Source organism: Anabas testudineus, chromosome 14 (assembly GCF_900324465.2).
Source record: "Anabas testudineus chromosome 14, fAnaTes1.2, whole genome shotgun sequence".
NCBI lineage: Eukaryota > Metazoa > Chordata > Actinopteri > Anabantiformes > Anabantidae > Anabas > Anabas testudineus.
Genome location: NC_046623.1, coordinates 4,769,724 through 4,795,523, shown reverse-complemented (window position 1 = coordinate 4,795,523; position 25,800 = coordinate 4,769,724). Strand labels below are relative to the sequence as shown.

Below are 25,800 nucleotides of genomic sequence, written 5' to 3'. Positions count from 1 at the left end.
GTTTGGGAGTCGGGGAGGCAGGAGGCGGCCGGCTGGACGTTGTCCTTGAGGAATTTCTGACATAAGTGGAAAATACTGAGGCTCAAGACTTCACAACACAATAGTCACAGTCCACCTCCATTACACTTTAGGTGTTTGTTTTTTTTTTTATCAGAGAGTTTCGTCTTACTATTAAGACAAACTCGAGGGTAACCGTCAAATCAATGAGTTCAGCCGACGACCGAGGGAACGTTAACGGTAGAGCAGGACGCAGAAATGGAGGGACCACGGTAAGTTACACGGAATGACCGTTTTCTCCACTGGTGTTATAGTTTAAGTTTCATGTTAGACTTAGTTAATAATGTTAGTTTGTCAGTGTTGGTTCGTATTGAAAAGCTTTTGAAAACAAATGTTGTTGTTACATTACCTCATACATGTGGCTGAGGAATAACTTCATAGATACCTTATGCTAGTAGATAGTTCTAACCCATCACATGGCGTTAATGAAAACAAACAACAAACAAACTTGTTATACACACATATATACAGACCGCCGTGACTGAAGATTGAACCACTTTTAGCAATTATTTAAATACATTTCAGCAAATAGACATGGCACACACACATGGCTGTGACTCTTTGTATAAATTAGTGGCTCAAAATATTGAAATAATACCTTATGTTGGGGGTAGCCGTTAGTTACCGGGGTTTACAACAACCTTCACTAAATTGTTAGTTTTTTGAATAGAGTTTGGTTATAAAACGACATCAAGGACGAGGGCTACTCCAACAAAACCTAAAGAATGACACTGTTAATGTGTTCCACCTTATCTACCTATATGTGATTGTTGTGCTAACATAATGTATCATAACGTATTACTAATAACATCCTGCTATGGTATGACACTTAATAGATTTTATGATACAGCTAATAGCAAGATTTCATGTTGCACTGGGTACTAGCAATGGTATTGATGTTGCTTAGGTAGTTTAGGTATTAAATCCCTATATATAAATCCCTATAATAAAGGATGTAGGTTGCCTGTTATTGGATTAAATCTGTCTGCACAATGTAGCACGTCGGACAGTTGACAGTGCTCACATCCAAGCCACGTGAAGGATAAAGTATACTTAACATTTGTCACTCTGAAGTAATTGTCACATGTTGCCTTGGCCTACAAAAAATAACATACCTTGACATACCTTTGTGAGTCTATATGTATGTATGTATTTCAAAAATAGCATGCAGTACGAGACATCACACTTTATTTACCTATGTAATCCGTATTATGTTTAACATATCTACAGAGAATAAAAACTACAATATTTTGCGACATTTAAGAATTTTAGCTTATTTATTGTTGCTGTACTGTTTTGCGTCAAGACCTAGGATCTTATTTTGACATCATCTGGAATCTATCTGCTGAAAAGTGGCAGGTTGAGACTTGAGGTTATGAAGACATCAAAGGTTTGTGCTCAGCTGTCTGGTTTCAGATTTCCAGACAGAGGTGTTTATGTTTCAGATATATGCATTATAATAAATATATGATTCTAAGCATAATTTTTCTCCTCTCCTTGGCCTTCGTTTAATCATGTAACGCTTTTCTAGTCATAAGTTGAAAAAATGTAAGGTTTGTTTTGTGCAATCTGTTTTAAAGATCAGTGTGTTTTTTGTCACATTTTGTCTCATAGGTGAAAGAATTCATCCAGAAAGTCCAGTCTTGTCAACCATCCCTAAATGATTCACTGGAGGGAGAAATTCAGGCTTTCCTCTTTAAAGAAGACCTGCTCCACACTTATGATGACCTCACCAAAGTCAACCCTGTGACTCCTACAACAGGTGACTAGTGAACAAAGAGGACACTCTTTTAGAGTTTGTAAATTATTTTGAAGACTTGAAATAATCATCTATTATATTTTTTTGTTAACAAAGTATGCATTTGATTAAAATGTTATGACATAAATCTAATGTATAATAACATATAATATATAAATAAGCTCTAATACAAATATGCTGCTAGTGGGACATAAAGATTTTCAGCTCACCATGTCACCTTGAATTGCATAATGTGCTGTGTATTACATAGAGATCAAAAGTTAATGCATGAATTATAGCTGTGGCACCAAAATGCTGTGGTATCCACTATAACTGCTGAGTAGGTTTTACTCAGAACCAAGGGCATGGCTTTATTAGCTTACCAAAACATGGTTTCTAAAAGTATCTTATATTCCTTATTCATTTCTAACATCCAGAATTTGGAAAATGAGTAGTAGAAGTCATTTCTACTCTAAGTAGTTTGGCTTGACATAGAAACACACTGATGCATTATGTAAGAAAAAGTGTTTCTCACTAACATTGTGTTAAGGTTTTAGTTTTTATTTGAACATGCTTTAAGGAGAAAACTCAGCAGTACAGCTTGTTAACAGCAGAGGTCAGGGCAACAGCATGGAAGTGCTAAAGAATGTTTCTTGTAAAACTAAGAGCATGTGGCACCTGTGGTATGGATCATATTATTTTTACTTTTATCACAGTCTAACATCTTTGCTGCTGTTTTTTTCTGTTGTTCTCTTGCTCTCCTCTCCCGTGGCAATCGTCTGTAGTCTTTCTAGTTTATTTGGTGTTAGTATCTAATGAGCTGTTACATTTTTCCCTGGTAGTGCTGAAATGCCTGCAAGCCAGGTACAATGTGAGGGTGTTTTATACCCATGCTGGCTGCACCTTGGTGGCTCTTAACCCCTTCCAGCCAATACCTGACCTCTATTCTCTGGATGTGATGAAAGAATATCACTGTGCCCCTCAGCCACAGGTATTTACAGTATCACAGCTTCTGTAATCTTAGAATTTATGTACAGTGTATTTTTCAGTAGTATGTTTCAGTTTTTGTTTTGTTTGTTTCTTTTTAAATTATATTATCATGGGGAAAGATGGGTGGTGGTGTAATCAGGGGTGTGGATATGGAGGGAGAGTTGTGTGGTAAGAGAAGGCCATTTCCTGAATAAATTATACACTAATGCAGAACTTTAAAATGACCCAACTGCTACCACAAGTGTGTCAACACACCATTAACAATCAATATTTCATCAGTATGTTAGATGTTTAATAACTTTGCAGAATCTTAAGTGCAAAAATCATTAGCCGTGCTGATTTGGGATCCCTTAAACCACTGCAGATCTTTAACTGTCTCATTATGTCAGGACCTCAAACTCATTAAATTCTGGGGACTTTGGTCATGAATAAGCAGCATCTTAATAAGCCTGTCTGTGCTTATCAACAGGAGTTCAAGCCACATATCTTTATTGTGGCAGAAGAAGCCTACAGAAATGTCCAGAGTCAGCTGGCGCCTGTGAACCAGTCCTTAGTGGTCAGTGGTGAGAGCGGTGCAGGAAAGGTAAAGCAGCGCGTGTGTTATACTAAAAAGTTCAAAAGGGTTTTAGTAACTTACTAATTAAAGAGAAATAACAACAGTCACATCTGATCACAAGTAATTATTAGTTATTTTTCATATCTAATAGCATGAAAAGTCCTTTTACAGTGTGGACGATATGTGGTACAAATAGCAATAATCGCAGTGCAACAAAACTCAAAACCTCATCATGAAAAACATCTTTAATCCCACAATTTCGAAAAAAGTACTTTTAGCAAAGAAGATTCTGCAATAAAGAGTTCATTTGTTGCTTAAAAGAAAATTAATTTTGATTATCAAGTAACTTCTTTATTAAGCAAAAAGCCAAATGTTCTCTGCAAGAAGCTTTTCATTAAATTAAGATGTATTGCTTTAAACACAGAATAACATTTTTGACTGCAAACAATTCATCAGAAAAGCTTCTATTCCCTTGGGTGGGAATTTTTACTATTTTACACAGTTTTAAACCATAGATTAGGCAGGAAATAGCTGTGATATACATCCATAAGGCCTGTAATTGTTGGTTTTGCTTGTTGGTGATCTCTGTAAATTGGGTCATAAGGTTAATAGATAGAATCTCCAGGTGAAAATTTGTTCGTTTTGTGAGATTGAGATCTGAGTTGGTGGCCTATCAATTTATTCCTTTACAGACATGGACATCTCGTTGCCTGATGAAATACTATGCCACTGTTGCGGCCTCCTCCTCACTGGTGAAGAGTCAGGACACAGTGGAGAGGATAGAGAGGAGGGTGCTGGACTCCAACCCTATCATGGAAGCTTTTGGTGAGATCTCTTGTGACTTGTGAATATGAAAATTACCCCTGCAGGCAGTCACTAAGCAACAGTTTACCCTCCATATAGGAAACGCCTGTACACTACGGAACAACAACAGCAGCCGCTTTGGAAAGTACATCCAACTCCAGCTGGACAGGTACCTGCTGTAGTTCCTTTATTATTACATGAGATAAAATCAGCAAGTCAACTGTAGTATGGGTTATTTAATGTTATTTTTCTACATGAAGGTTTCAGCTGTTAGTGGGGGCGTCTGTGCAAACATATTTGCTGGAGAAGACCAGGGTGGCCTGCCAACCTGCTAATGAAAGAAACTTCCACATCTTTTACCAGGTGACTAAGTCACATAAACTCATAGGATATTACAGCTTATTATTAATATTCATACAGAGCTGAATGGTAAGAAGTTCATGTGTTCTAGATGATGAAAGGGGCCACAGAGGAGCAGAGAAAAGAGTGGAAGATGCCGCATGAACAACATTTTATGTGGCTGCCAAATGCAGAAAAAACAATTGAGGGTTGGTCTAAATCTTTATCCTTCATCCTTTATTTGTTAGGAAATTTATTCACTTTTAGATACAGATAACTAATGGTGTTTTACTGTTCCACAGAGGATTGTTTTCATGAGACTCTTAAAGCAATGATTCATCTGGGCATTAACACAGAAAGGCAGAGACAAATATTCCAGGTAAGATATGGATCCTCGACTTTCCATTTTGATTTGATTGTTTTAGTTTCTCTGTGGATGAAGTCTTATATTTCTCTGTTGTAATTACAGGTATTAGCAGGAATTCTGCAGCTGGGCAATGTAAATTTCTCCTCTTTGACAGATGAATCAAAACCCTGTGACTTAGAAGAACAGTCTAAAGGTATTTAGACTTTAGGATATGATTATGTTTAAGAAATTTAATCAACTCATATCAATGGCTTCCTGTTTTTCTGTTAATGAAAATGTATGGCCATACATACATGTAAACAGTATGACCATGAATTTATTTTGAAAGATCAACTACACTTGTCATTCTACTGATTGAAAAAGGAATTCCGTGAAATCTCCCTGCTTCCTTTAACTATCAATAATAATCACATGTAACATGTTTTCCTCTGCTGCCTGTGTTTTAGACTTTTTGCAGAGGGCTGCTGAGCTACTATGTGTCCCTGCTGATGAGCTCCACACATGTTTAAGAGTGATGACTTTAAAGGCTGGAAAGCAGAGTGTGCTGAAGCCCTGTACCCAGGCTGAGTGCAGCATGAGGAGAGACTGTTTGGCCAAGGTCATCTATGCCCAGTAAGACTGAGGATTTGAGTAAGAAATAGCTGCAGTTTGTCAGTGTGTGTGTGATAACAACTGGTTATGTAGCAGCTTGCGTTTGTCTTGGACTCAGATTAAGTTGTTGTTAAATGCAGTGAGATGATACATCTATTTGTCACAGTTGATTATAACAGGCTTTGTCTTTTGACACAAAAAGTGTGTTACTGTTTCCAACAGATTATTTGAATGGCTGGTTACATTAATCAACAACAGCATATGTGCAGACAGTTCCACGTGGTGCAACTTCATAGGTAAAGTCAATATTTTCATGACACATTAAATGCATATCTCCAGTTTGTTGACATAAGCTCACGCAGTCTTCTCTTCTCTGTAATCTTCAGGAGTCCTAGATGTGTACGGGTTCGAGTGTTTCCAGGTCAATAACCTGGAGCAGCTGTGCATAAACTACGCAAACGAAAAACTGCAGCAGCACTTTGTGGCTCATTATCTCAGAGCTCAGCAGGTAGCGTCTGTCAGTCTTATCCCCATGCAGAGATCCTAGCAGAGCTCTAGATCCTCTGCTCATTGTGTAGATTCAGGCCTCAGACAATCAATAAGCTTCGACTGATCCTAATTATTGTGTAATGTGAACAGTGAGTTTTGTTCTTGAACGTATGTGTTTATATTGCTTCCACAGGATGAATATGTGTCAGAAGGGTTGCAGTGGTCATTTGTCAAATACCAAGACAACCAGAGCTGTCTGGATCTAATAGAGGGAAGCCCAATCAGTGTGTTTTCTCTTCTTAATGAGGTATGCTGGTCATTTGAATGTTTTGTATTTCTTTTTATTCATAAAAACTGTAATGAAGACAACATAAAACTTGCATAATTCCTACAATATTAATTATGTAAAAATATTAAAAACAAACTGGAACAATCCTGTAATTTTTTTTTATGTCACTTTTTTATTTGCAGTTACGTTCTGTGGAATAAATGTATTCCTAATAAGTAAAGGAAAAGTTCAACTTAAATTAGTCTTCACGTGAAATGAGAAATCAATGTTTGGCTATAGTAAAAGAGTATAAGACAAAAGAGCATCTGCTTCTTAAATCATGAATTATTATATAACAAGTAAGAATTTAGCTGTTTACATTGAAGAAGAGGGGGGTTTCCTTTGGCCTTTTTAACCCTAACAGGAAAAGAACATGCAGCGATTGATTTTTTGTCTAATCTTACAGTGATTTATTATTAAAGGATAGTATAGTATGGGTGACTGTATTCTGTAAGTGGAAATGCTTCACTTTCCTTTTCCTGTAGGAGAGTCGTCTCAATCGAGCCTCAGATGCAAAGACACTGAGGGTTCGTTTGGAGAAGGAGCTCAGTGATAATGCCAACATCAGCTGGGACAAGTTCAGCAAGGTGCCACACTTCACTGTGGCCCATTACGCTGGCAAAGTCAGCTACCAGATACAGGGCATGGTGGAGAAAAACAAGGTAAGAAACACTTTTATTTAGTAAGCTTCACAAAATCCATCCATTCAGTAATCCTTTAAGGGATCTTGTTTTATAGGACCCTGTGCCACCAGAGCTTATCAGTCTGCTGCAGAAGTCTAATAACTCCCTGCTTCACCAGCTCTTCACTGACAAGGAAACTGAGATCCCGACTACCAAGGGGCTCAGTAAAGTCACTGTAGTCTCTAAGTTCAAGGTTGGAAAGACTACAGCCTTTTTCAGCAGCTTGTTGGGCACTGCATGATTTAGTCATAGCACTGATTAATTGAATGTCTGATTGTAGAATTCTCTGGAGAGACTGATGATGATCCTCCACAGCACAACTCCTCACTACACTCGCTGCATCAAACCAAACCCTGACTGCCAGCCACTTACTTTCAAAAAGGAGGAGGTAAATATTCTGCTGTGGTTGTAGATGACTCACAGTTTGCTGTTGTAGTTTTACAAAATAAAAGAGGTTTTCATGGATATTTCTTGTGCGCTGTTAGGTTATCATGCAGTTGGAGGCATGTGGCATTGTGGAGACCATACACATCAGTGCTGCTGGCTTTCCGATAAGGTGAAACATTTTTCCTTTGTTTAATCTCCTGCTTTTTTTTTTTGCTTGGTGTTTGATGAACGTTTGATTTCTGTTTTGCAGAATTCCTTTCAGAAGCTTCATGCAACGTTATGGCCTGATTCTAAAAGATCCAAGGTTCAAGTCAGCGAGCCATTGTGCTGGTAAGTACAGTTTGTTGCTGGGTCCATTCATGGTCAGTTTTGGCATGTTTACCGTGGACAAATAGTGATTTTTATTTCCTCTCTTTAGGTCTGGTGGTTTATTCTCCCTTTTCTTCATTAGCCCTCTTTGTAAATGTGATCCTCAGTTTACTGCTCTTCTTGGGATTTTCAATTTAGTATATAATAAAGGACTTTCTAACACAATTTACATCTCTATATGAACTGTGAAGGTAATTGCATGTAACTCTGGATATCAGATTGTGCTTTGCCCGTTGTTTACTGTCTAATGTTTGTTTAGTGTCTTTGAGCTAACTTTTCATATTTGTCTTATCACTGTTGGAACTGTTTTACCCTCTGTTAGCCTGCTCACTAATCCTGACTGGTGCCTTCTGTTTAGTAACCTCTTTACCTCTCTCCTCTTCATATGCACTTGCATGTTGTCAGAGTTGAAAGACACCTGCGTATATGTAACACTCTATCACTACACTACACTTTTTACCTGACTGACACGCTGTTAAATTGATTCTCTGTGGTAAAACAGAATCTCTCAATTGTGTGATTGCTGCTCAGCCATTACTTTAATTATGTCTCTACTGCTTTGCTCTGCCTAATTTTTGGTTGCCTCCTTATCTTAGATTTGGAGGCTGGTGGCAACATGCTTCGGCAAGAAGTGGAGAAGCTACTTCGGATGGTGTTACAGCACCACGTTTTGAACTCACGCTGCCATATAAATGAAAAACACAATTCATGGGCACACTGCGGAAGGACTAAAGTTTTCCTCACTCAGTCAATGGTCAGTCATTTATATAGACAGACATTCTCATACAAACTGTAAGTTAAAGTGTATTTATAACTTTCTACAAAAATGCACAGGAAATTGTGATGGCTGGACATGTAGTTCTTAGTCTGTGTTGTAAATGTTGGATAAGTGATGAGGATTATATAGCAAGTACTGACCCACCTTGCTCTCTTCTCACAGCTAGATTTGCTGGAGGAGCAGAGGAAGAAGATTCAGTCTCAGTGTGCCTTCACCATTCAGTGCTGCTGGCTGCGGTACCAGCGCTGTAGGCGCCATGCCCGCCGACAGTCTGCTACTCTAATCCAAGCAGGTAAACTTTTAATACCCTGACAACAGGTATGTCTGAGTGGATTCAGCAGAGCACCGTGGCCTTGTTCTCATTTTGGGAGTTTACTGGCTTTAACCTGTCTGGCCAACAGAAACCAGCTGGTGGAGTCTGTACACACTGTTTGTAGGGTGATACTAATTATCCCTTCATAAGGAACAGAAGCTGCCAAAAATAGATTCTCATCTGATTAACTTTTAATGCTAGATTCATCAGCATTCTCTGCGGTGCACAAATCAAAATTGTAGAAGGAATGGTGTTTTTACTTCCAGTCATGGGTTGAATGTTGAATATGTTTTCTGCTGCCTGCAGTGGTGCGGTCCTGGCTGGTTAGGAAGCAGGTCCAGAGATGGAACAGAGCAGCTGCTGTCATCCAGAACACGTGGAGGAAGTGGAGGGTGAGATTTGGAAAGAACATGTATCATGTCTTATGTTTCCCCCCTCATTCTTCAACTGAACAACGAAGGAACTCCCAGATTGACATATTGATGTGTTGTCTTTGAAGCATGAACATTCTTAGTTTTACTGCTTTGCTTGTTTTATATTGTGAGCTTCTTTTGCATATTTTATTAGTACCCAATAATTTGTCCTACAGGATTTTTCAAGCTGCTCTTAATTCATTTTTGAAGTGTTATGTGAGTGAGTTATACTGTACATACATGACAATAGATCTTAGTATCTATAACTGTTTGTTTTCTGAACACCAGCAGCATTTCACCTAAATTGCAGGTTTGCTGCAAGAAATTAGGAGCCACCATTACTTTCATTAATTTCCCCTGTTTAAATTAAGGAAGAATAAATGGTCATGGATAATGCATAAATGACTGTTTGGGTCTCATGGCAGGCTCTGTTAAAATCCTTGGCTGAGGCAGAACTCGATGATGCTAAGGACTTTGTGGAAGATGACATGCCAGCTGTGAACCCTGTTATCAGAGAACGGGGTTCAGTGCAGCTCTCCCACATCCAGGAGCCTGTAACAGTGCGAGGGTGGCCCATGGGCCTGGCCCTGGCCTCCGCCCCATCCATCACCATGTCTCTGACTGCCACAGGCTTCCAGAAAGTGATGTCTGTGATGGCTTCACTCAACCTGCCCTCCAGGAGAGGGGAGTACAAGGTGAAGACCAACCAGTGCACGCAGGAGCTTGCTTCCATACGGGCTCAACCCAAGGTGAAGTCACACCCACAGAAGTTCTGTTAAATCTGCAAATTTTGGTCTACTTTGTGATTCTTTTTATTGTCCTTTTGAAATGCTTTTTTATTCCTCTTCCACTCAGGGATCTGTAAAGCTACACTGTCAGCGATCCCCGCTTCTCTATGCTGACAGGCAACCAGACCTGAAGAGAGAGGTGACAGGGTTCAATGAGATCCTGCTTGAGAAAACATTGTAAGAATTCCTTCTTATTAGAACACTAAAGGCAGATTTCAGTGACTCTGATAAGGGATAATCTGGCACAGTGGTGCTTTATTAGTAAAGCAGCTGTTTTATACAACCTGACACAGAAGAAACAAACCAAAAACCTGCTATTTCACGTTTTTGCCTACACCATTAATTATTCTATTATCTTATCAGGAGGCCAGATGAGATATTACAGTGACCTAAGAACTTAAGCTTATTATCAGAAAATCACCTGTCGTGGCCTTTAGGTCCCAGAGAGTCTCAAATTCAAAATCTTAGTGAGTAGACTTTGGCAGAAACATGACCTTCTGCTACATTTGAGATAGGGCAGGCATTCAACTATTTACAAAACATGTGCCCTGTTTCCCTAATATTAGTGTCGTCACATGAAAAGAAAAAGAGATATTATATATATTGTGAGATATAAAGAAGACTGCAGGTTTGTTTTGGTCTTTATTTGGAACATCTGATTATTGATCAGTGTATTTGGGCCATTGACAAGTGCCTTGTTAAAAATCTTTGCTCAAACTGAAAATAGGCCGTTGTATTTATTTAAAAGGTGATTATTTCTGTGTAATTTTATACATATGTTTTTGGGTGATTCAGCTGGACACATGATTATAGATGTCAACATCCAGTATTTGAGTGTATTTTAGTAATAAGCAAATATTGCACGTGTAAAGCACATATTGCACATTAAATCCACACATGGCAACAGATGAACAAAAAAAATAGAAAACAAATAAATTATGTTTATTGAAACTGCTGCTCTTTGTTTGGTAGCGAATCTTTATAATATGCACATCAGAAAAAAACGCTGACTGAAACATATTCTGACTTTTAGCAGATGCAGTTAAAACCACTGTAAGTACTGTATGATATACCAAAGTACACTACATTTATTGTGTGGGAGAACAAAGTAGATTTTTTAATATTGACAATTTTAATATCACATTAATTTTAACCTAAATAAATGCTACAGAAATTAACTTAACACTGATGTTGGCACTCTTAGCTTTTGATCACATCTCAGGCACAGCTTTTTTGATTCTCAGTATTTCCTTAGCTGTAGATTCAGGTATGTGGCCATTCTGGCCATTATGCTTTTTATCTGTTTAATCTGGGAACTGTGTACAAGAACTTGAATTATGTTAATATTTAATTGACTGTTAATAAATGCCAGTGTTATTAAAGCCTTCCTATGCACACTCTGTCTACATGTGATTTCATAATTACTGTTGTGTTAATGTTTACTCTGAAATAAAACTGGTTTAACATTTATTTGAAAATACAGGCATGGCATGACAGAACAGAAAAAAGTTAAATCAGCAACAATGTCAGTTATGTGTAGAGACAGTGTGTTGTTCCATTACATTTTACATTAAAAAGTATCAATAAAAGGTCCACCCTACAAAAATAGATCCCAAAAATAAATCTGATAGACAAATACAGGCACAATATTACAAACCTCCTGCCTCATTTTCTACAATTTTTAAACACTGATCTGAGAATTCAACAAACAGAGGCTCCTGCATCGCAGCCTTCATTGCATCGTCTTTGTTGTCTGCACTGTCAATGGAGCGCAGTAACTGTCTCAGGTGGGGGTTGCAAAGAATATCTCTCAGCTCTTTTGACTGACCTATAGAGAAAAATAAGAAACATGAATTTATGTGCTTAGTAAATAAGTGGTAAAAGAACATTTGGCACATGATGCTGCTGTTCAATAGTGTTCAGAAAAACTGAAGGGTTAAGAAAAGACAAAGCATCTTGTTGGATTTATACCTAACAGCTGGAGCCTTTGTAGAGGCACTTTGTCAATGATGTCATCTTCATGCAGAAGATCCTCAACTGTCCAAGAATCTGCAAAGATGGTAAAGCAAAGGTGTTTTTCTCATGGGCATCAGAAAATGGTAAAGGTTATTTAAGTCACTCTATCCACTGCCCATTTTTGCTGTAATCCAGTTTAAACTTTGTAACACATTTTTGTACTTTCAGTTTGATGCATTATTACAGTGTTATATTGTTAATCTTTCTATATAAGTCGTTTTCAGTTCTCTCTGAATCTTCTCTGGTGCCCACACCCACCTATACTTTACTTGATGAATTGTTCTTTTGGTGACTGACATGGACACACTTCACAGACAAACACAACTGCAAGGGCTGTGAGAGCACCATACCTGTATTCAAAGTATCATTCACTTCAGGAACAGTGGGTTTAGGCTGCTCAGGGGGAAGGCAAGTTTCTATGGAGAAAATTAAATGACAAGAATGGCAATGAGTGGATGATGAGAAACGTAATATTTCCATTGGCCATCGTGTGTGTAGAGAAGAATGAAATCCAAGCGGCCGGCAACTTTACCTTTATGCCTCTTGTAACAGCCAAGTGAACAACTGCAGGAGGAAAAACACAGATTCTTTTTCAATATAATTGTGTGTGCAAAAGTGGCAGAAGTATACAAACTCAAAATTCAAGTAAAAGTGAAAGTACTTGCCTAAAAAAGATACTTGACTGCAAGTAAAAGTGCCACTTAAGATACTTTACTCAAGCTTAAACACTTTTAGTACAGATACACCACTAAGAAAACAGTGTATTTGAAAACAATATTAAATTCAATGCTTTTAACATTGAATTCATTATTGTCCAAGTCCAGTCCAGATTTATCTGACAAACTCTCAAAGGTGAATTTATGGTAAAGGGAATTTCTAGTTATACATTTGAAATGAAGGGTAAAGTATACTTTACTTTATATACAGTAGTATACTGTAGTAACTTAATGTAAAATTTAACAATTTTAAATGCCAGGCTGTTTTATATATAATAATAATCTATAATAATTTATAATAATACATCATTTTCAGTTAATTGTTATTTTTGAAAGTACATTTCATGACGTCAGCTCTAAGTCCGAAGAATACGAATACCCTTTTTGACCCTCACGAGTTGCCGTCACATGTGGTGGAGATTGTTTTTCACATGTAATTATAAAACGTAATTGTAAAACAGTAGTATCGTCCTCAGTTCATTTAATTTTAAGTCGACTATGAAATAATCAGTTAGATACCTGTGTTTTCTACTTGTGCGAACCAGTGTTTTTATAAATGTACGACACTGCACTGTACGTGAACTGAATCGTAACATTAGTTAATTTAGCTTTAGCATTTGATTGATACGCCTGCTATCTTTAATTATTTTAAATGTATACCAGAATAGAATGGTCTTTTAAAGTATTAACTATTTGAAGGTTATTCTCTATCTCTAATAACAATGTTTACCTTTACACAAACGTTAATATCGTAGGCAAACACATAGGTAAACTCATCAAGGATAGCTAGCTTGTAAATACTTAAAGTTACTTACTATCTTATTTTGCAGGCTGGGCATCTGTATTTCGGTGTCTCTTCGCTGCATACGTTGCATAATTGCATGGTGATAGCGGTCAAAACTAATAAGAGTCGAAATAAATGATCAGTTTATTAGTTCATTGCAAACCGTCTGAAAATCAGGAAAGACGTGTGCGCGTTTCCGGTTTAGATATCTTCCTTCAAAATAAAAGCAGACAGCTAAAGGGTAATAAGAACACTGGCAAGTACTGACGAGCCTCAGGAGTAAATTCCGTCTATTGTTTGTGTAAGTTTTCAATTCCTGCAGTCTATCTACCACAGCTTTCATTTGTAGTATTCAATTCAATTAATTTATTTTTATTTCAATTTTCTTATAGCACCAAATCACAACAGAAGTCATCTCAAGGCACTTTACAGTGTAAGATTTAAGACCTTACAAAGTATACATGTATAAAGAATTATATAGAAAACCCAACAATCCCATTTGAACAAGCATTAGGCAACAGTGGGGAGGAAAAAACTCTGGCTGGCTGGACTGGTTGGGGTGTGTGAAAAAGAGGAGAGAGAAAGGAACAGCAGACAATAAAAAACAACAACAACAAGCAAAAACACTGGTCAGGTCGGTAGGACCAGTAACTGAACTCTGGAGATATATAGCCCCAAGGCCGACGATACCTGCAGAGGAGAACAGTGAGAAGGAGACAGAGAAGAGGAAGCACAACTACGGAAGAGAGAAAAGACAAAGGTAATGTTATGCAATGGTAGCATTTGAATAGATAACGGAGAGGAGAGAGGAGGAGCTCAGTGTATTAGTGAAGTGTTCAACATCAACCATATTTGATTCTATTTGGAGCACATTTTTGGAATTAAGTCATGTCACTAAATCATATCATTACAAATGATCATACAAAAAAGGAACCCAAAAAAAAACTTTTTCTGGGTTGCAGATCATATGGTGAGCATTTCTGAAAACCTGTCCTGGATCTAGTGTTTGGGTGTGCATGCCACTCCCCAGAGACAGAAAAAGCAAACAACCGTCATTCCTCCAATAACAGTTCTGACACAGATAGAAAGAAGAAAAGGAGAATAGAGTGCAGGAAGAGAGTCATATCCAGTTATCAAGTAGAGCAAAACAAGAGGGATGTAAAGACAGACTGTGCTTTTCCCACTAGAAAAGTTAAACAAATGTGGAATGCAGTAATTTGACTAAAAATTGTTTTCATTCATTTGTGAGCAACAGAAATCAAATAGCTCAAGTTGGTTTGGTTAACATAATTTTTATTGAAATAAAATACAGTACAATTTCTTCTGCACCAACAGAAATGAATATGTATCCATATATATATATATACATATATATATATATATATATATACATATATATATATATATATATATATATATATATATATATATATATACACTCATCAAGTAAACACCACTGACCTATATAGCTTAACACAAACTATTTTTGCACAGCTGTAACTCGAGAACAGTAGGTCTAGTTACAGGGTTCAGTATGGAATGGAGAGCTGTCTCGTGACTACTGGGCATGTTCGAGGGGTCACAGCGGTCCATTCACTGGGACAGGAAAGGCAAAGACACATGGCCATGGTCAACATCAGAAATCCAACTCGTGTCTGCATCTGTTTGGAAATCAGAATTAAATAGTCATTACAAACCAGACCCTGAAACCAAAGGTTATTTTAATTATTAATCCATCCTTTCATCTATAAAATGTTTGTTTTAATTAAATATGTTTATTACTTATTTTTTACAAAGCCCATGTTGGCACACTTAGTTACAATTCAAAAGTGAAGATATACAGTTCACAATGGTACACAACAGGGAAATCAGGAAATCTTTACATGTGAGATACTGTAATCAGTGAATGTGTGATAATTCTGCTAATTCAACATTTACATTGTCACTATTTACATTTTCTGTAGTTTGACTGAATCATTAGGTTGGTGTGGTGACAAATCTATTTTTATATATTTAATAGATTAGTTACTCCGCCTGTGTAGAAATCGATGTTTTTTTGTTTTTGTTTTTTTGATGGGCTCTGCCTTTCTACCAAATACAAAGGACAAAGCAAACATAGTCTACATTACATATGTCATCACAGAAGCGTTGTTCACCTTGCATTTCTGGGGGTTTACTAGCTGCTTGACTAGTCTGCAGGATCTAGTTGTGTAAACACCCAAGCAGCAGGTAGTGTTTTCCTTTCACAAGGTCCGACAACTGAATAAACAATGGTTTTTAAGCAACGACTAAACAGCATTTTCGGAGTAGAAACGCGCACTGGTACCTGTAAACATCGAAGAAAGACATTCAAGACGACGAGCTCTTGGTTCTTCTGCGTTTCATTTGGCTGTTGTGGTATTTTTCTGCGATCTTCCTCTCGTGTCCAGCGGGACAATGGCGATTTGTGTTCAGCTCGATTTCCCTCTTGGATCTCCCTTTGCCACCAGCGTGGCAAGAGTACTCATCCAGATTGTAATAGTCATATTGATCGTAATATGCTTCCTCGAAAGAAACAAATCTTTCCATGTCTGTGGCCATTTGGGAAAAGGTTTGCAGGAGCTCTCAGCAGACGATCCTCGGAGCGAGTAAACACAAGAAGTCACCCAGTGTTTATATAAGTGAAGTCACGTGACCGCGGCTGCGCCACTCAGCTGTTGAGGAAAAGCAAAATATGGACTGATGTCTGTATGGATGTAACGTGTTTGTAAAATAAAACAAAACAAAACAAAAAAAGTCATACATGCATATTTCAGCATATTTAACTCCGCTTTTTATTTTACTTTTGTCCACTCGGGATCATGTGCTATGTTGGACTGAAGGTTTCCCCCACTGTTGTTGTGCCAATGCATGGCTGTATTGCATGTAGCCTGCGCAGCTGATGACATATTGAAGAAGATTAAACTTTTTTTTTAATTATATAAAATATAACATTTTAATTATATAAAAATTTAATTACATTAACAACGATGCTAAGGCACAGTTATTGCATGGTTAATGTCTAACTTAGCGACTGGAGCGTATTTGGCTAATGGGCATATAAATAATAACTGAAGGTACAGTAACAGCACATGGTGAAGATACTTGTGCGCTCTATTTGAAGCCATTAAAACAAAGCACAATGAATATTATCCATTACGTTTTTCTGACTCTCAACTAGGGGTTAAAATAGCAGTTTGATGACAGTGTGCGTGAAAACAATCAAGGTAGCGTAAATGCAAGCGTTTCCGCATAGGGATCCACGTTTAATGCGTGCCTCGCTTCGTGTTGTGCGGCTCCGCTGCGGTCGCTCCCCGCTCCCTCGGCCCGGCGCGGCCCGCCCCGCCCCTCACCGTGTGGCGCGTCCTGACGCTTTTCCACGTCGCTGTCTCACCACAAGCGAGCTCGCTGCGTGTGTATGCGTGTCTCCAGCACAGGCCGGAGAGTGATGGCGGCGCCCGTCCTGAGAGTGTCCACCCCTCGGTGGGAAAGAATAGCTAGGCTTGTTGTTTGCCTGTTGGGCATACTATTGTCTCTATATGCTTTTCACGTCGAGAGGGAAAAGGCTCGGGACCCGAGTTACACGGCTGTGTGCGACGTCAGTAGCTCCATCAGCTGTTCAAAAGTGTTCAGCTCAAGGTAATTTGAATTCAGCAAAGAGCGCCGACAGTGGCGCTCAATGAAGCTGCCTGCTATTGTGGCCATCTGGGGAAGGCTGCGCGGTTTAAACTGTCAAATGCGCTGTGCTAACATTTGCCTGCCGCCCGTTACCGCTAAAGATGAAACATAACTCCTAATATACTGCGACCACAATAGTAGTTGACTTGTTTTTACACAGGGTATTTAGCTGTTATCTTCCCATTTAATAAGCACATCATTAGCTCTCTAGTTAGCTCGGCGAAGCTAGTTCTGCTAACCGTTAGCTAACATTTGTTATCATTATTTCTTAGCCAGCTAGCTGTGCACAGAGAGCAGGCAGTTGTGAAGTTGTCACTTGGTCAGTGGGTAATGTTCACAGGTCGTATGGGTGCTCTGTGTATGTAGCTAAAGAACACATCTGGAACACCAACTTGAGCACAAAAGTTGATTGCTCTGATTAACGTTACCGTTGTGTGTAGGTCAGTGTTGGGAGCCATTCATTCTCAGGGTATCTGGAGGCTAGCTACTACTTACTGCTTATGTTTATGCTTCATGTAATTTTGTAACTTAGGTCTCACCCACGTTAGCTGTCATGTGTCTGTCGTGCTAATGCCACTTGGCAGCTCTCAGTCAGTCCAAAGGGTTACGCTGTCTACTTGAACGGACTGTGCACATACTGTAGCTGCTCCAGAGGTCAGTCAAAGCCACTATAACACTGTTTCCTATCAGAAGGGTGCTGCACACGATCTGACATTGTTACCAGTTAGATAAATAGTCCAAAACATACCATAACTCCACAGATGAAAGTGATGTAGGAGAATTGCTTAGATTTATTTCTGATGGGAAGTGGCTAGCTTTGGTGCAGTCAGTCAGTCGCCATCATTAAGATAACAGTTATTGTATAAAATCCAGTTTCCACACCAGTTTTACTGAGGCCACATGCAACTATGAATGAATGTCATCTCTTCAGTCACACTCACTGAGTCCTTGTCGGCCTTGCACACACACTCACAGCATGACTGGAATGCAGCCTGTCCGTGATTTATTACATATTTGTTAAATGACTGAGGAGATTCTTTGATTATTAGAGACAGTCTGGCTTTTCTCACCAGTCTCGTGAGTATTTTTAGATTTCAGGTTGCCTAATATATATATTTGCTATTTGTAAAAACTGAATGTCCCAGACTTACATCCTGTAAGTGAAGAATCATAACAGTTGGCTTTAGTGTAAACCACCTTGTCTTTTAGCAGTTCAATTCCTACTATATTCAAGAGCTATATATAAAGCAAATACTTTGTTTGGTTATGCACTTTACTCTATCTGTATGTTTATTTGCCTGTTTTGTGCCTGTCTCCTTGAATACGTAATCATTTTCAAGATAAGGCCTTGAATCACTAGCCAAAATACTGGCTGTAAATAAATGTGGAAAAACATAATTAATCATCCATAAGGAGAATAAGCGCCCACAGGGTGGAAATTCAAAATCAGATAGCCGAACTTATTGTACACTACGACATATTGTAACATGCTTCCTGTGTTTACTGCTACAGACTAAGAATGTAATAATACGTTATAAATTTAGTATATAAATAGCGGTATATGGGTATAGTTGTATTTATTTGAAGTCTTCTATGCTGGTACTGATTCACTGATACATTTTTTAAAAATTTATTATATTTTGGATATGCTATGACTTGTTACTTATGCAAGACAGTAAATGCACACTCACAATATTTAGAATTTCACTGATGGAAAACTGCTGCACAGAAAGGTAAAAAAAAAGTTTCCCAAGGACACTCATTTTGTGTTTGTAGATTTGTATCTGCTACATGCATTAAAGGATTTGACCAAGCACAAATGCGTTGTAGAGAGACTTACTGTTGTAGTAAAGAAAAAATGCAAAAGCATTTGTTTTCACCTAAAATTCTGAGTTATGTTTAGTCAATTAATTGATTAGTTGGTCAACAGAAAGGTTGTAATTTTGGACTGTTGGTCAGAAAAACAAGGCGAATGTGGACGTCACCTCAAACTCTGGGAAACTGCGATACACTTTTATTGTTCTGAGACAATTTACAGATAAACATTCAAGAAAATAAGTGTGAGATTAAACAACAAAAGCAATGGTTGGCCCAGCTGTAGGACACACATGTCTGAAAATTTAAACTTCAGGTTCTGAGAGGTTCTTAGAAAATGAACATCAGGAAGTATTTCAAATGATCATTTGACTTGGATCTTACTTCCATCCTTTTAGTCCACCTCGTTGGATTAGTACTTGACTATGATCTAGTTTTTCTAGTTTACTGCAGCTTTCGTCTGTAGCCTTCCTCAGTCAAAGCCACTATAACATAGTTTCCTACCGTAACGTTGCTGAAATAAATATGTAACTGCTTTGTTCTCTGCTCATGTTTTGTTTCTGTGGTTTAGGTGGGGTCGAGGATTTGGACTTTTGGGCTCAATTTTTGGAAATGACAGTGCACTGAACCAACCCAACAGTGTCTACGGGATTATCTTTTATGCCTTCCAACTCCTGTTAGGTAAGATGTAATTTTAAGCCATTAGTATAGCAAATTTAGCGCTGACTCTAATGTACACTTTACCTTCCTTTCAAGCCTATATTTGATTGAATGTGACTCACGTGACATTGACATCTTATTAAAGGGCTATGTATAACCATAATTATCTACTTAGATGGGAGGTTCATACTTTTTGAAGCTCATTCTACATAAATGCAGTCAACATTTTCTGTTTTTTGGAATTATTTCTACAAGTTCATAGTAAGACTGCAGCAAAAATATCATGTAGGAACAGCAGAAATACCAAAGGTGATCCAAGGGCATTGATTCTTGCAGCACAAAGTTTAATGGCTTAATTTGTAAAGTTTGATTCCTAATTTCTTTCTGTATAATTTTCTCAGACAAGAGCCATTATAAATATTTCTCCTTATGTGTGACCTGTTTTAACTTGAAGGTTTCTTCCCCTTTGTTTACGTTCACAGTCACATTGTCTTCTCCTCAGTACAGCGATAACTCTGCTAACTCAGTCATGCTGGTTTGACATATTTGCCTGCCGAGTTGTCTTGCCACCTGGCACAGAACAAGAGATCCTTTTAGCCACAGCAGTTACCACTCATTTGACTAACACAATAGCAGCCCAGTTAAACCAAACTGGTTACTACAGCGTGTCAACATTTCCATATTAAAAGCAAGACCACTCCATTTCAGGAATATTATAATTCTTACATCCTTGGACTGTCCATAATTTGTGAGTATGTGCGACCCCAAAGCTGTAAGCTCTGGAAAATGCTGACTTTCATTTTTGGACTATTGTTGAAAAGTGTTACTCTAAACCCACATTTTACATATATATATTTCAACACAAAATGAATGCTATAGTTCACAGGACACTCATTATTGTAGAGTACCTTTAAGCAGTTTTGTTAGATTATGTGTTCATTATAATCAATGAAGACAATAAGGTATTTGGACTATATGTAAAAAATAGCTATCAAAATTGTCTGTTGTAATGTTGAGACACTGTTCATAGATCATAGACTACAGATTTAATACTATATTTAAGTAAAGCATTCCCACAATGGTCTTAAACAATTGATTAGTGTAGTAGGATGAGATGGCAGGTCAAGAATAATCTTACTGGATTGTCAGCTGATAAATTCAAATGTCAAACCTTGTGGATACACAAGAAGGGTAGGCTCCCTTCAGCATCTGACTGAGGATGTGAAAATGAAGCTGACTGAGGCCAAAGTAGTGCATAATAATGTAGTAAAGTCTAATATTTACCTCTAAAATGTATTAGAGTAAAAGTATAATATTATAAGTAAGTACAAGCACTTGAGTACTTTAATAAATGCACTTTCATTAGTTAGTTTCAACCAGCATGCCTGTCAGTAACACTTATTCTAAATAGAAATTAAACTAATTTAAGGAAATTCATTAATACAAAGTACATTAATGTCCCCCTTGTGTTTCAGTGAGTATAATAGCCCTTGGATATATTGTTTATTGAGGCTTTTAGACTCAGTATTTTATGGTATTATTTTTTAGAAACTGTAAATAAGGCGATGTAATGTGAGGAAAATAACACTCCTAGCTAGGCAGAAGCATCAAGTAAACTATTGTCTACCATATTCTTTGCATGTAATCTATTAATTAAAGATTAATGGTTTTGGGAATCTATACAGTATCACAAAACATAGCATTGCAATACTCGAGTGCATTGATATTTCTTACACCCCTACTAATGGTGAGATACATTTTGTTAGCGCAAATCAGTTTACAAGTGTGTTCACAACCACAGAGGAGAACTTAGCCTTAGAACTATGACTCCACCTCATGTGACAACAGATTAGTATGACCAGTCTATTCAGTGTTTGTATAAATGTCATCACGAGGAGTATGATCATATAAATAGGTCCGTCTGAGGCTAAAAAGAGCTGACTCAGAATTCCTGTGTGTTGCAAGGTTGTGTCCTCTTTTTTTCCTGGTCATTTGCCTAAGCCTTAGTTTGTGTTTCTCACTCTAGGAATGACTGTCAGTGCAATGGCCGCCCTCATTCTCATGACGACATCCATCTTTTCAGTGGTGGGTTCACTGTACCTGGGCTACATCTTGTATTTTGTCCTAAAGGACTTCTGCATCATCTGCATCACCACGTACGCCCTGAACTTCATTCTCTTTATTCTCAACTACAAGCGACTGGTTTACTTGAATGAAGCCTGGAAACAGCAGCTCCAGGTCAAGCAGGACTAAGCTGTCAAGTACGGCAAGAAAAGTACAACAACAACAAAAGATATGTGACCTCTGAACATTTGACTTGCCACCAGGAGACCTTGCTTCCAAACAATGTTTATTCTGCTGTGTGTTCAAAAAAAAAAAACCATGAAGAAATTTAACTTAAATGTTGGGCCTGACATCTCAATGTTGATTGCATAACAGAAGGATTTGTAAGTGAAACATGATTTTCTTTTAATTTCTTTTTCCTTGATTAACATTGTTTCCTCCCTTAAGGTAGTGGCTTGCTCTCTGTGTGTGTGTTTGTGTGTTTGTGCGCTTGTATGTGTGTGAGAAAGAGAGAGAAAGGACAGAGTGTGTGTGCGTGTGTGTGTGTATGTGTGGAAACACAACATCACAAGCAAGCAGAGGCAGAAGGCCACAGTAGTAAATGATGGAGGACAGCTCTCTTTTTGAACAAAACGATCGCAGAATGGAAGAAAATCCAGGACATCAGAGGGGTTTACCTGACACTGTTAGAAAGGTCCTATTACTGCACAGCAGATCTGCACTAAAACCTGGAACCAAATAATGGCTCCCAGAATTAGACAAAGTCATTAGGTGATCATACAGTTTGCAGATAAGGTTCTATGGCTTGGTGGGGGTGGGACAAAATGATTTTTTACAGATTCTTTTTTTTTTTTTCCATGTTTACACTTTATAGTACATTTCCTTTTGAAGAGGACCACTAAAAATAAACACAGGACAATGTGAGATATTGTATGTAGATCAGTCAGATTGTTTGTTTTGCAATTCTGTAAATAGCTGCTAAGCAATATTCCAGGATAGATTGTGATATAGTGATGACACAAACCTTTAAGAAGAAGGAGAAAAAAACTGGAGAAGAGAAAAAGTGATGAAGGTCACGGTTATGTGGGATGAGTGTGAAGATGTGCTCGGGACGTCTTCTGTCCTGTAATCCTTGTCAGGCATGCAGTTCAGAGTCTTTGTTGTGAGTGGTTACTGTTTCATCTGAAGCCATCGAGTCTTTTAAAGCAGAACTATAGGTTCTTCTCACCATGTTTGTGTAAAGGCACCCTTACCCTCTTTTTTTTTTTAAACATTAGTTCATGAGTGTAAAGCATTCCTGACCACCACACGTGGGATCCCTAAAGACTTATGTGCCTAAAGGAGTGGTATGGTGAATTACCTTTTTCTTTCTTTCTTTCTTTCTTTTTGGTGTTTCTTTGCTCTATTGTCACAGGTCCAATGCTTTATTTTTATGATCACACCTTTGTAAATTAACATGCCAGTGAAGTGTTTTCTCCCTCCCTAATAGAGTCTCATGAGGTAGCAAAGGCTGCTACACTGTGATTGTCTGCTCAGCAGTAGAACGACCCGGTGGCAGAAGCATCTCTTAATATTTCTCTTACGGTTGCTTTAATGTTCATCTGGCTTTTGTTCACTGTCTGGCGTGTATACATCTGATGTCATTGGAACAGTACTGGTGATCTAGACAAGCTGATTTACAGTTCATCTGTAAGATGTTAGGGCAACTTGGGAAATGTAATGTTTTTTTATGTATGTTTAAGCCATTTGGGGAGTGTGTGGAAAGATTTCCGCGTTGCTGATGGTTTTTGATCACACTGAAGCTTTTCCTTTAGTCTAACCAGGGTTGTGTGGAGTTGAATCACAGCACGGGGAAAGCAGGAACAGCTTGTAGTGGTTTTTGGTAGACATTGACAGTATCAGTCAGTTCAGTGTCAGTAGGACTACTGTCTCTTTTCTATCCAGAATCCACTGATAAAAATATCCTAGTTGTCAGATGCATGGTTCACTAACTCCTGGCTTTTAGTATATGTTGGCCACCTGTACTAATGTGATTCATCTGCGGTGTCAAACTAATTTGTTAATAGTTCTCATCACTGCTAGTCTCCAAGCACCTTCACATTTGAACAGAATACATGCTCTCATAGACAGCTGTTTTATGGGTTTTATGGGGTGAAGGTTGTTAGTAGCTGTCTAACTGGGAAAGCCATTTCAGTTATGCACTGTGTGGCAATATAAGATGTCACCAGTTGTTTTTGAAAATGGAAATTGAAATTGGAATTGTTGTCAAAGTAAAATGACATGTTGTTATGTGATATATTGTGACCTATTTGCTACTTATCATAGACATCACTGTTATCTGCTTTCCAAACCATTGTGTGTTTTATATTTTTAAAGTAGTTTTCTAGAGACGACATGGTTCCTGTTCACCACATTAACACTTGTTCATGAGGTTTTAGTGACCACAGTAACTATTGACGTGCTGCAGTTTGGCAGACTAAAACCTAAATATAGATTTGAATTTCACTTTATGAACTGCATTTAAGAGCACTCCAATTTTGGGACTCACAATGGACAGTTAAAAAAAAAAAAAAATCATATTCAATCACCAAAAATGCAACTCACTTTACTTGACTGCAGGAATTTGGTTCAAAATCAAGTGACACTGTTTGATTCGCTGTTTGCAATTTACTAATGTCTACTAAAACTTTCAATACCTTTTCAGGAACCAATGGTTTCCTGGTAGTAAAACGCTTATTTTAACACCATGGCTTGCTTTGGAAATTGGTTGCCAGTTACGGTGACATGATCAGCAGTGAAGTGGCAAAACAATGCAAAAACCAGCACAGTCCCAACTGTTTGGTCCTCCATGCAATGATTTTATGTTTCCATTCCTCCTTAGTAAGTTCTCTTTTAGATGTCCCGTATACAGTATTGCCTTGTTGAGCTTACATCAGGTTTTTTTATTTATATTCAAAGTGAAATTAGTCTTTTTTTTTTCTTTTTTTTTTTAGATGAGTTAAACTGACATGAACTGCTAGATTTTTTGGCAACAGCTATGGGTCCTGTGAGAATTGACCGTAGAACTGAAAAGCATTCAATAAGCAGCCTGCCATTAACGTTCACAGCTCCACTGATATGCAAGCCTATTACCTATTACACTAGTTACTTTAAAGAAAGCAGTAAGAAATTTGGATGTGAAAACATTTGGCTGGTAAAAGGATCACAGCGTTGTGTGATGGTTAAATGTGGAAACGATAGATACTGCATCCTCATAATATTCATTTAGGCCCTAAGGTATAACTGCCATGTTAGTTGCATCACCAATGCCAACAAAAGTGCCTTCTGGTTGATCACTAGGCCTTGAGCCAAAGACGAGCAACAGTATTAGCCTTGTAAAACAATAAACGCTAACTGTAACGGGCACTCCTGCTTGCCTTCATTAAAATGTAATCTGATCAATTGGTCATTCCCAAAGGTTTAATATTCAGTATCTGTGCAAAAATCCTTTTGAGAATTGTCAGACAAAACTCCCTGTCAACCAATGGTCATTCCTTTTTATCTTCCTGAACTCCACTATATAAATGTCTTTATTTTGCCTAGCTAGGACACGTTTGTTAGCAAAGAATACACTCTGTTTGAACTACATGATTGTAATGTTCTTTTTTTCATCATTAATTATGCCCTTTAGCTGTATAGACTGTTAAAATCCTGGGTTATTTTAGGAAAAATAAAGTTGAGGGGTTGGAGGGCTAGGAATCCATGTGTCAGCATATAATGTTTATTAAATTTGTTTATGGAGGAAAACTTAACTGGGTTTGCTTCTGTATTGCCAAATATGTTTTAAAATGCTGTATTTTCTTACATGGAAAAGTGTTACACGAATGGTAGGAGGGTGTGAAAAAAAGTAATCTGTTTAAATCCATCTTACCTTAAGGGAAAACTGTGGAAAAGGTTGACATGAGAACATTTTTAATTGTGTCATTGTCATGTGGAAATGATCTACCATTAAAACATTCCCTCTGAAACTAGCTGTTACTCCAAGTTATTTGCACTTTTCTGCTTGCTTCCTATGGCTCA

General features: G+C 37.9%; 3 protein-coding genes across 5 annotated transcripts; 2 read left to right on the top strand and 1 right to left on the bottom strand.

Moving 5' to 3' along the window:
- Nucleotides 1-16: 16 nt before the first annotated feature.
- LOC113169401 (unconventional myosin-XIX) lies at nt 17-10,569 on the top strand. 3 transcript variants are annotated; one of them, XM_026370779.1, is made up of 24 exons: nt 17-269; nt 1,672-1,819; nt 2,638-2,786; nt 3,255-3,368; nt 4,034-4,166; nt 4,245-4,314; nt 4,406-4,508; nt 4,597-4,693; nt 4,787-4,863; nt 4,954-5,044; nt 5,298-5,463; nt 5,665-5,738; nt 5,829-5,950; nt 6,125-6,238; nt 6,745-6,921; nt 6,998-7,135; nt 7,223-7,330; nt 7,428-7,498; nt 7,580-7,659; nt 8,295-8,452; nt 8,639-8,768; nt 9,096-9,181; nt 9,628-9,951; nt 10,058-10,569. In XM_026370779.1, the coding sequence occupies exons 1-24, from the start codon at nt 204-206 to the stop codon at nt 10,169-10,171; spliced, it is 2,910 nt and encodes a 969-aa protein (XP_026226564.1). In that variant the 5' UTR covers nt 17-203; the 3' UTR covers nt 10,172-10,569. The 3 variants fall into 3 exon arrangements, 2 of the variants coding, with proteins under 2 accessions (XP_026226564.1, XP_026226565.1); XR_003299557.1 differs by lacking the exons at nt 8,639-8,768; nt 9,096-9,181; nt 9,628-9,951; nt 10,058-10,569 and adding an exon at nt 7,748-7,889 and having other exon boundaries at nt 8,295-8,424; XM_026370780.1 differs by lacking the exons at nt 5,829-5,950; nt 6,125-6,238; nt 6,745-6,921; ... (7 more) ...; nt 9,628-9,951; nt 10,058-10,569 and having other exon boundaries at nt 5,298-5,481.
- A 342-nt stretch (nt 10,570-10,911) lies between these two features.
- On the bottom strand, nt 10,912-13,693 carry znhit3 (zinc finger, HIT-type containing 3). Its single transcript, XM_026370787.1, has 5 exons — nt 13,538-13,693; nt 12,539-12,570; nt 12,357-12,422; nt 11,962-12,039; nt 10,912-11,818 (listed from the first exon to the last, which is right to left on the bottom strand). Exons 1-5 carry the CDS (start codon nt 13,603-13,605, stop codon nt 11,640-11,642), a joined length of 423 nt encoding a protein of 140 aa, XP_026226572.1. The 5' UTR covers nt 13,606-13,693; the 3' UTR covers nt 10,912-11,639.
- Nucleotides 13,694-16,893: 3,200 nt separating this feature from the next.
- Nucleotides 16,894-25,756, top strand: vkorc1l1 (vitamin K epoxide reductase complex, subunit 1-like 1). The gene is made up of 3 exons (XM_026372663.1): nt 16,894-17,163; nt 19,589-19,698; nt 21,704-25,756. Exons 1-3 carry the CDS (start codon nt 16,943-16,945, stop codon nt 21,928-21,930), a joined length of 558 nt encoding a protein of 185 aa, XP_026228448.1. The 5' UTR covers nt 16,894-16,942; the 3' UTR covers nt 21,931-25,756.
- The last annotated feature ends 44 nt before the right edge of the window (nt 25,757-25,800 follow it).

What these genes read in the sequence shown, in the direction of transcription:
- LOC113169401 (XM_026370779.1), top strand. Translation starts at nt 204, where the DNA reads ATGAGTTCAGCCGACGACCGAGGGAACGTTAACGGTAGAGCAGGACGC. An exon ending in TGCAGAAAAAACAATTGAGG is followed by an intron (nt 4,694 to 4,786) that starts GTTGGTCTAAAT and finishes ACTGTTCCACAG; the next exon opens with AGGATTGTTTTCATGAGACT. An exon ending in TGCTACTCTAATCCAAGCAG is followed by an intron (nt 8,769 to 9,095) that starts GTAAACTTTTAA and finishes TGCTGCCTGCAG; the next exon opens with TGGTGCGGTCCTGGCTGGTT.
- znhit3 (XM_026370787.1), bottom strand. Translation starts at nt 13,605, where the DNA reads ATGCAATTATGCAACGTATGCAGCGAAGAGACACCGAAATACAGATGC. An exon ending in CCAGCCTGCAAAATAAGATA is followed by an intron (nt 12,571 to 13,537) that starts GTAAGTAACTTT and finishes TTCCTCCTGCAG; the next exon opens with TTGTTCACTTGGCTGTTACA. An exon ending in GAATGATACTTTGAATACAG is followed by an intron (nt 12,040 to 12,356) that starts GTATGGTGCTCT and finishes CCATCTTTGCAG; the next exon opens with ATTCTTGGACAGTTGAGGAT.
- vkorc1l1 (XM_026372663.1), top strand. Translation starts at nt 16,943, where the DNA reads ATGCGTGTCTCCAGCACAGGCCGGAGAGTGATGGCGGCGCCCGTCCTG. An exon ending in TCAAAAGTGTTCAGCTCAAG is followed by an intron (nt 17,164 to 19,588) that starts GTAATTTGAATT and finishes TCTGTGGTTTAG; the next exon opens with GTGGGGTCGAGGATTTGGAC. An exon ending in TGCCTTCCAACTCCTGTTAG is followed by an intron (nt 19,699 to 21,703) that starts GTAAGATGTAAT and finishes TTCTCACTCTAG; the next exon opens with GAATGACTGTCAGTGCAATG.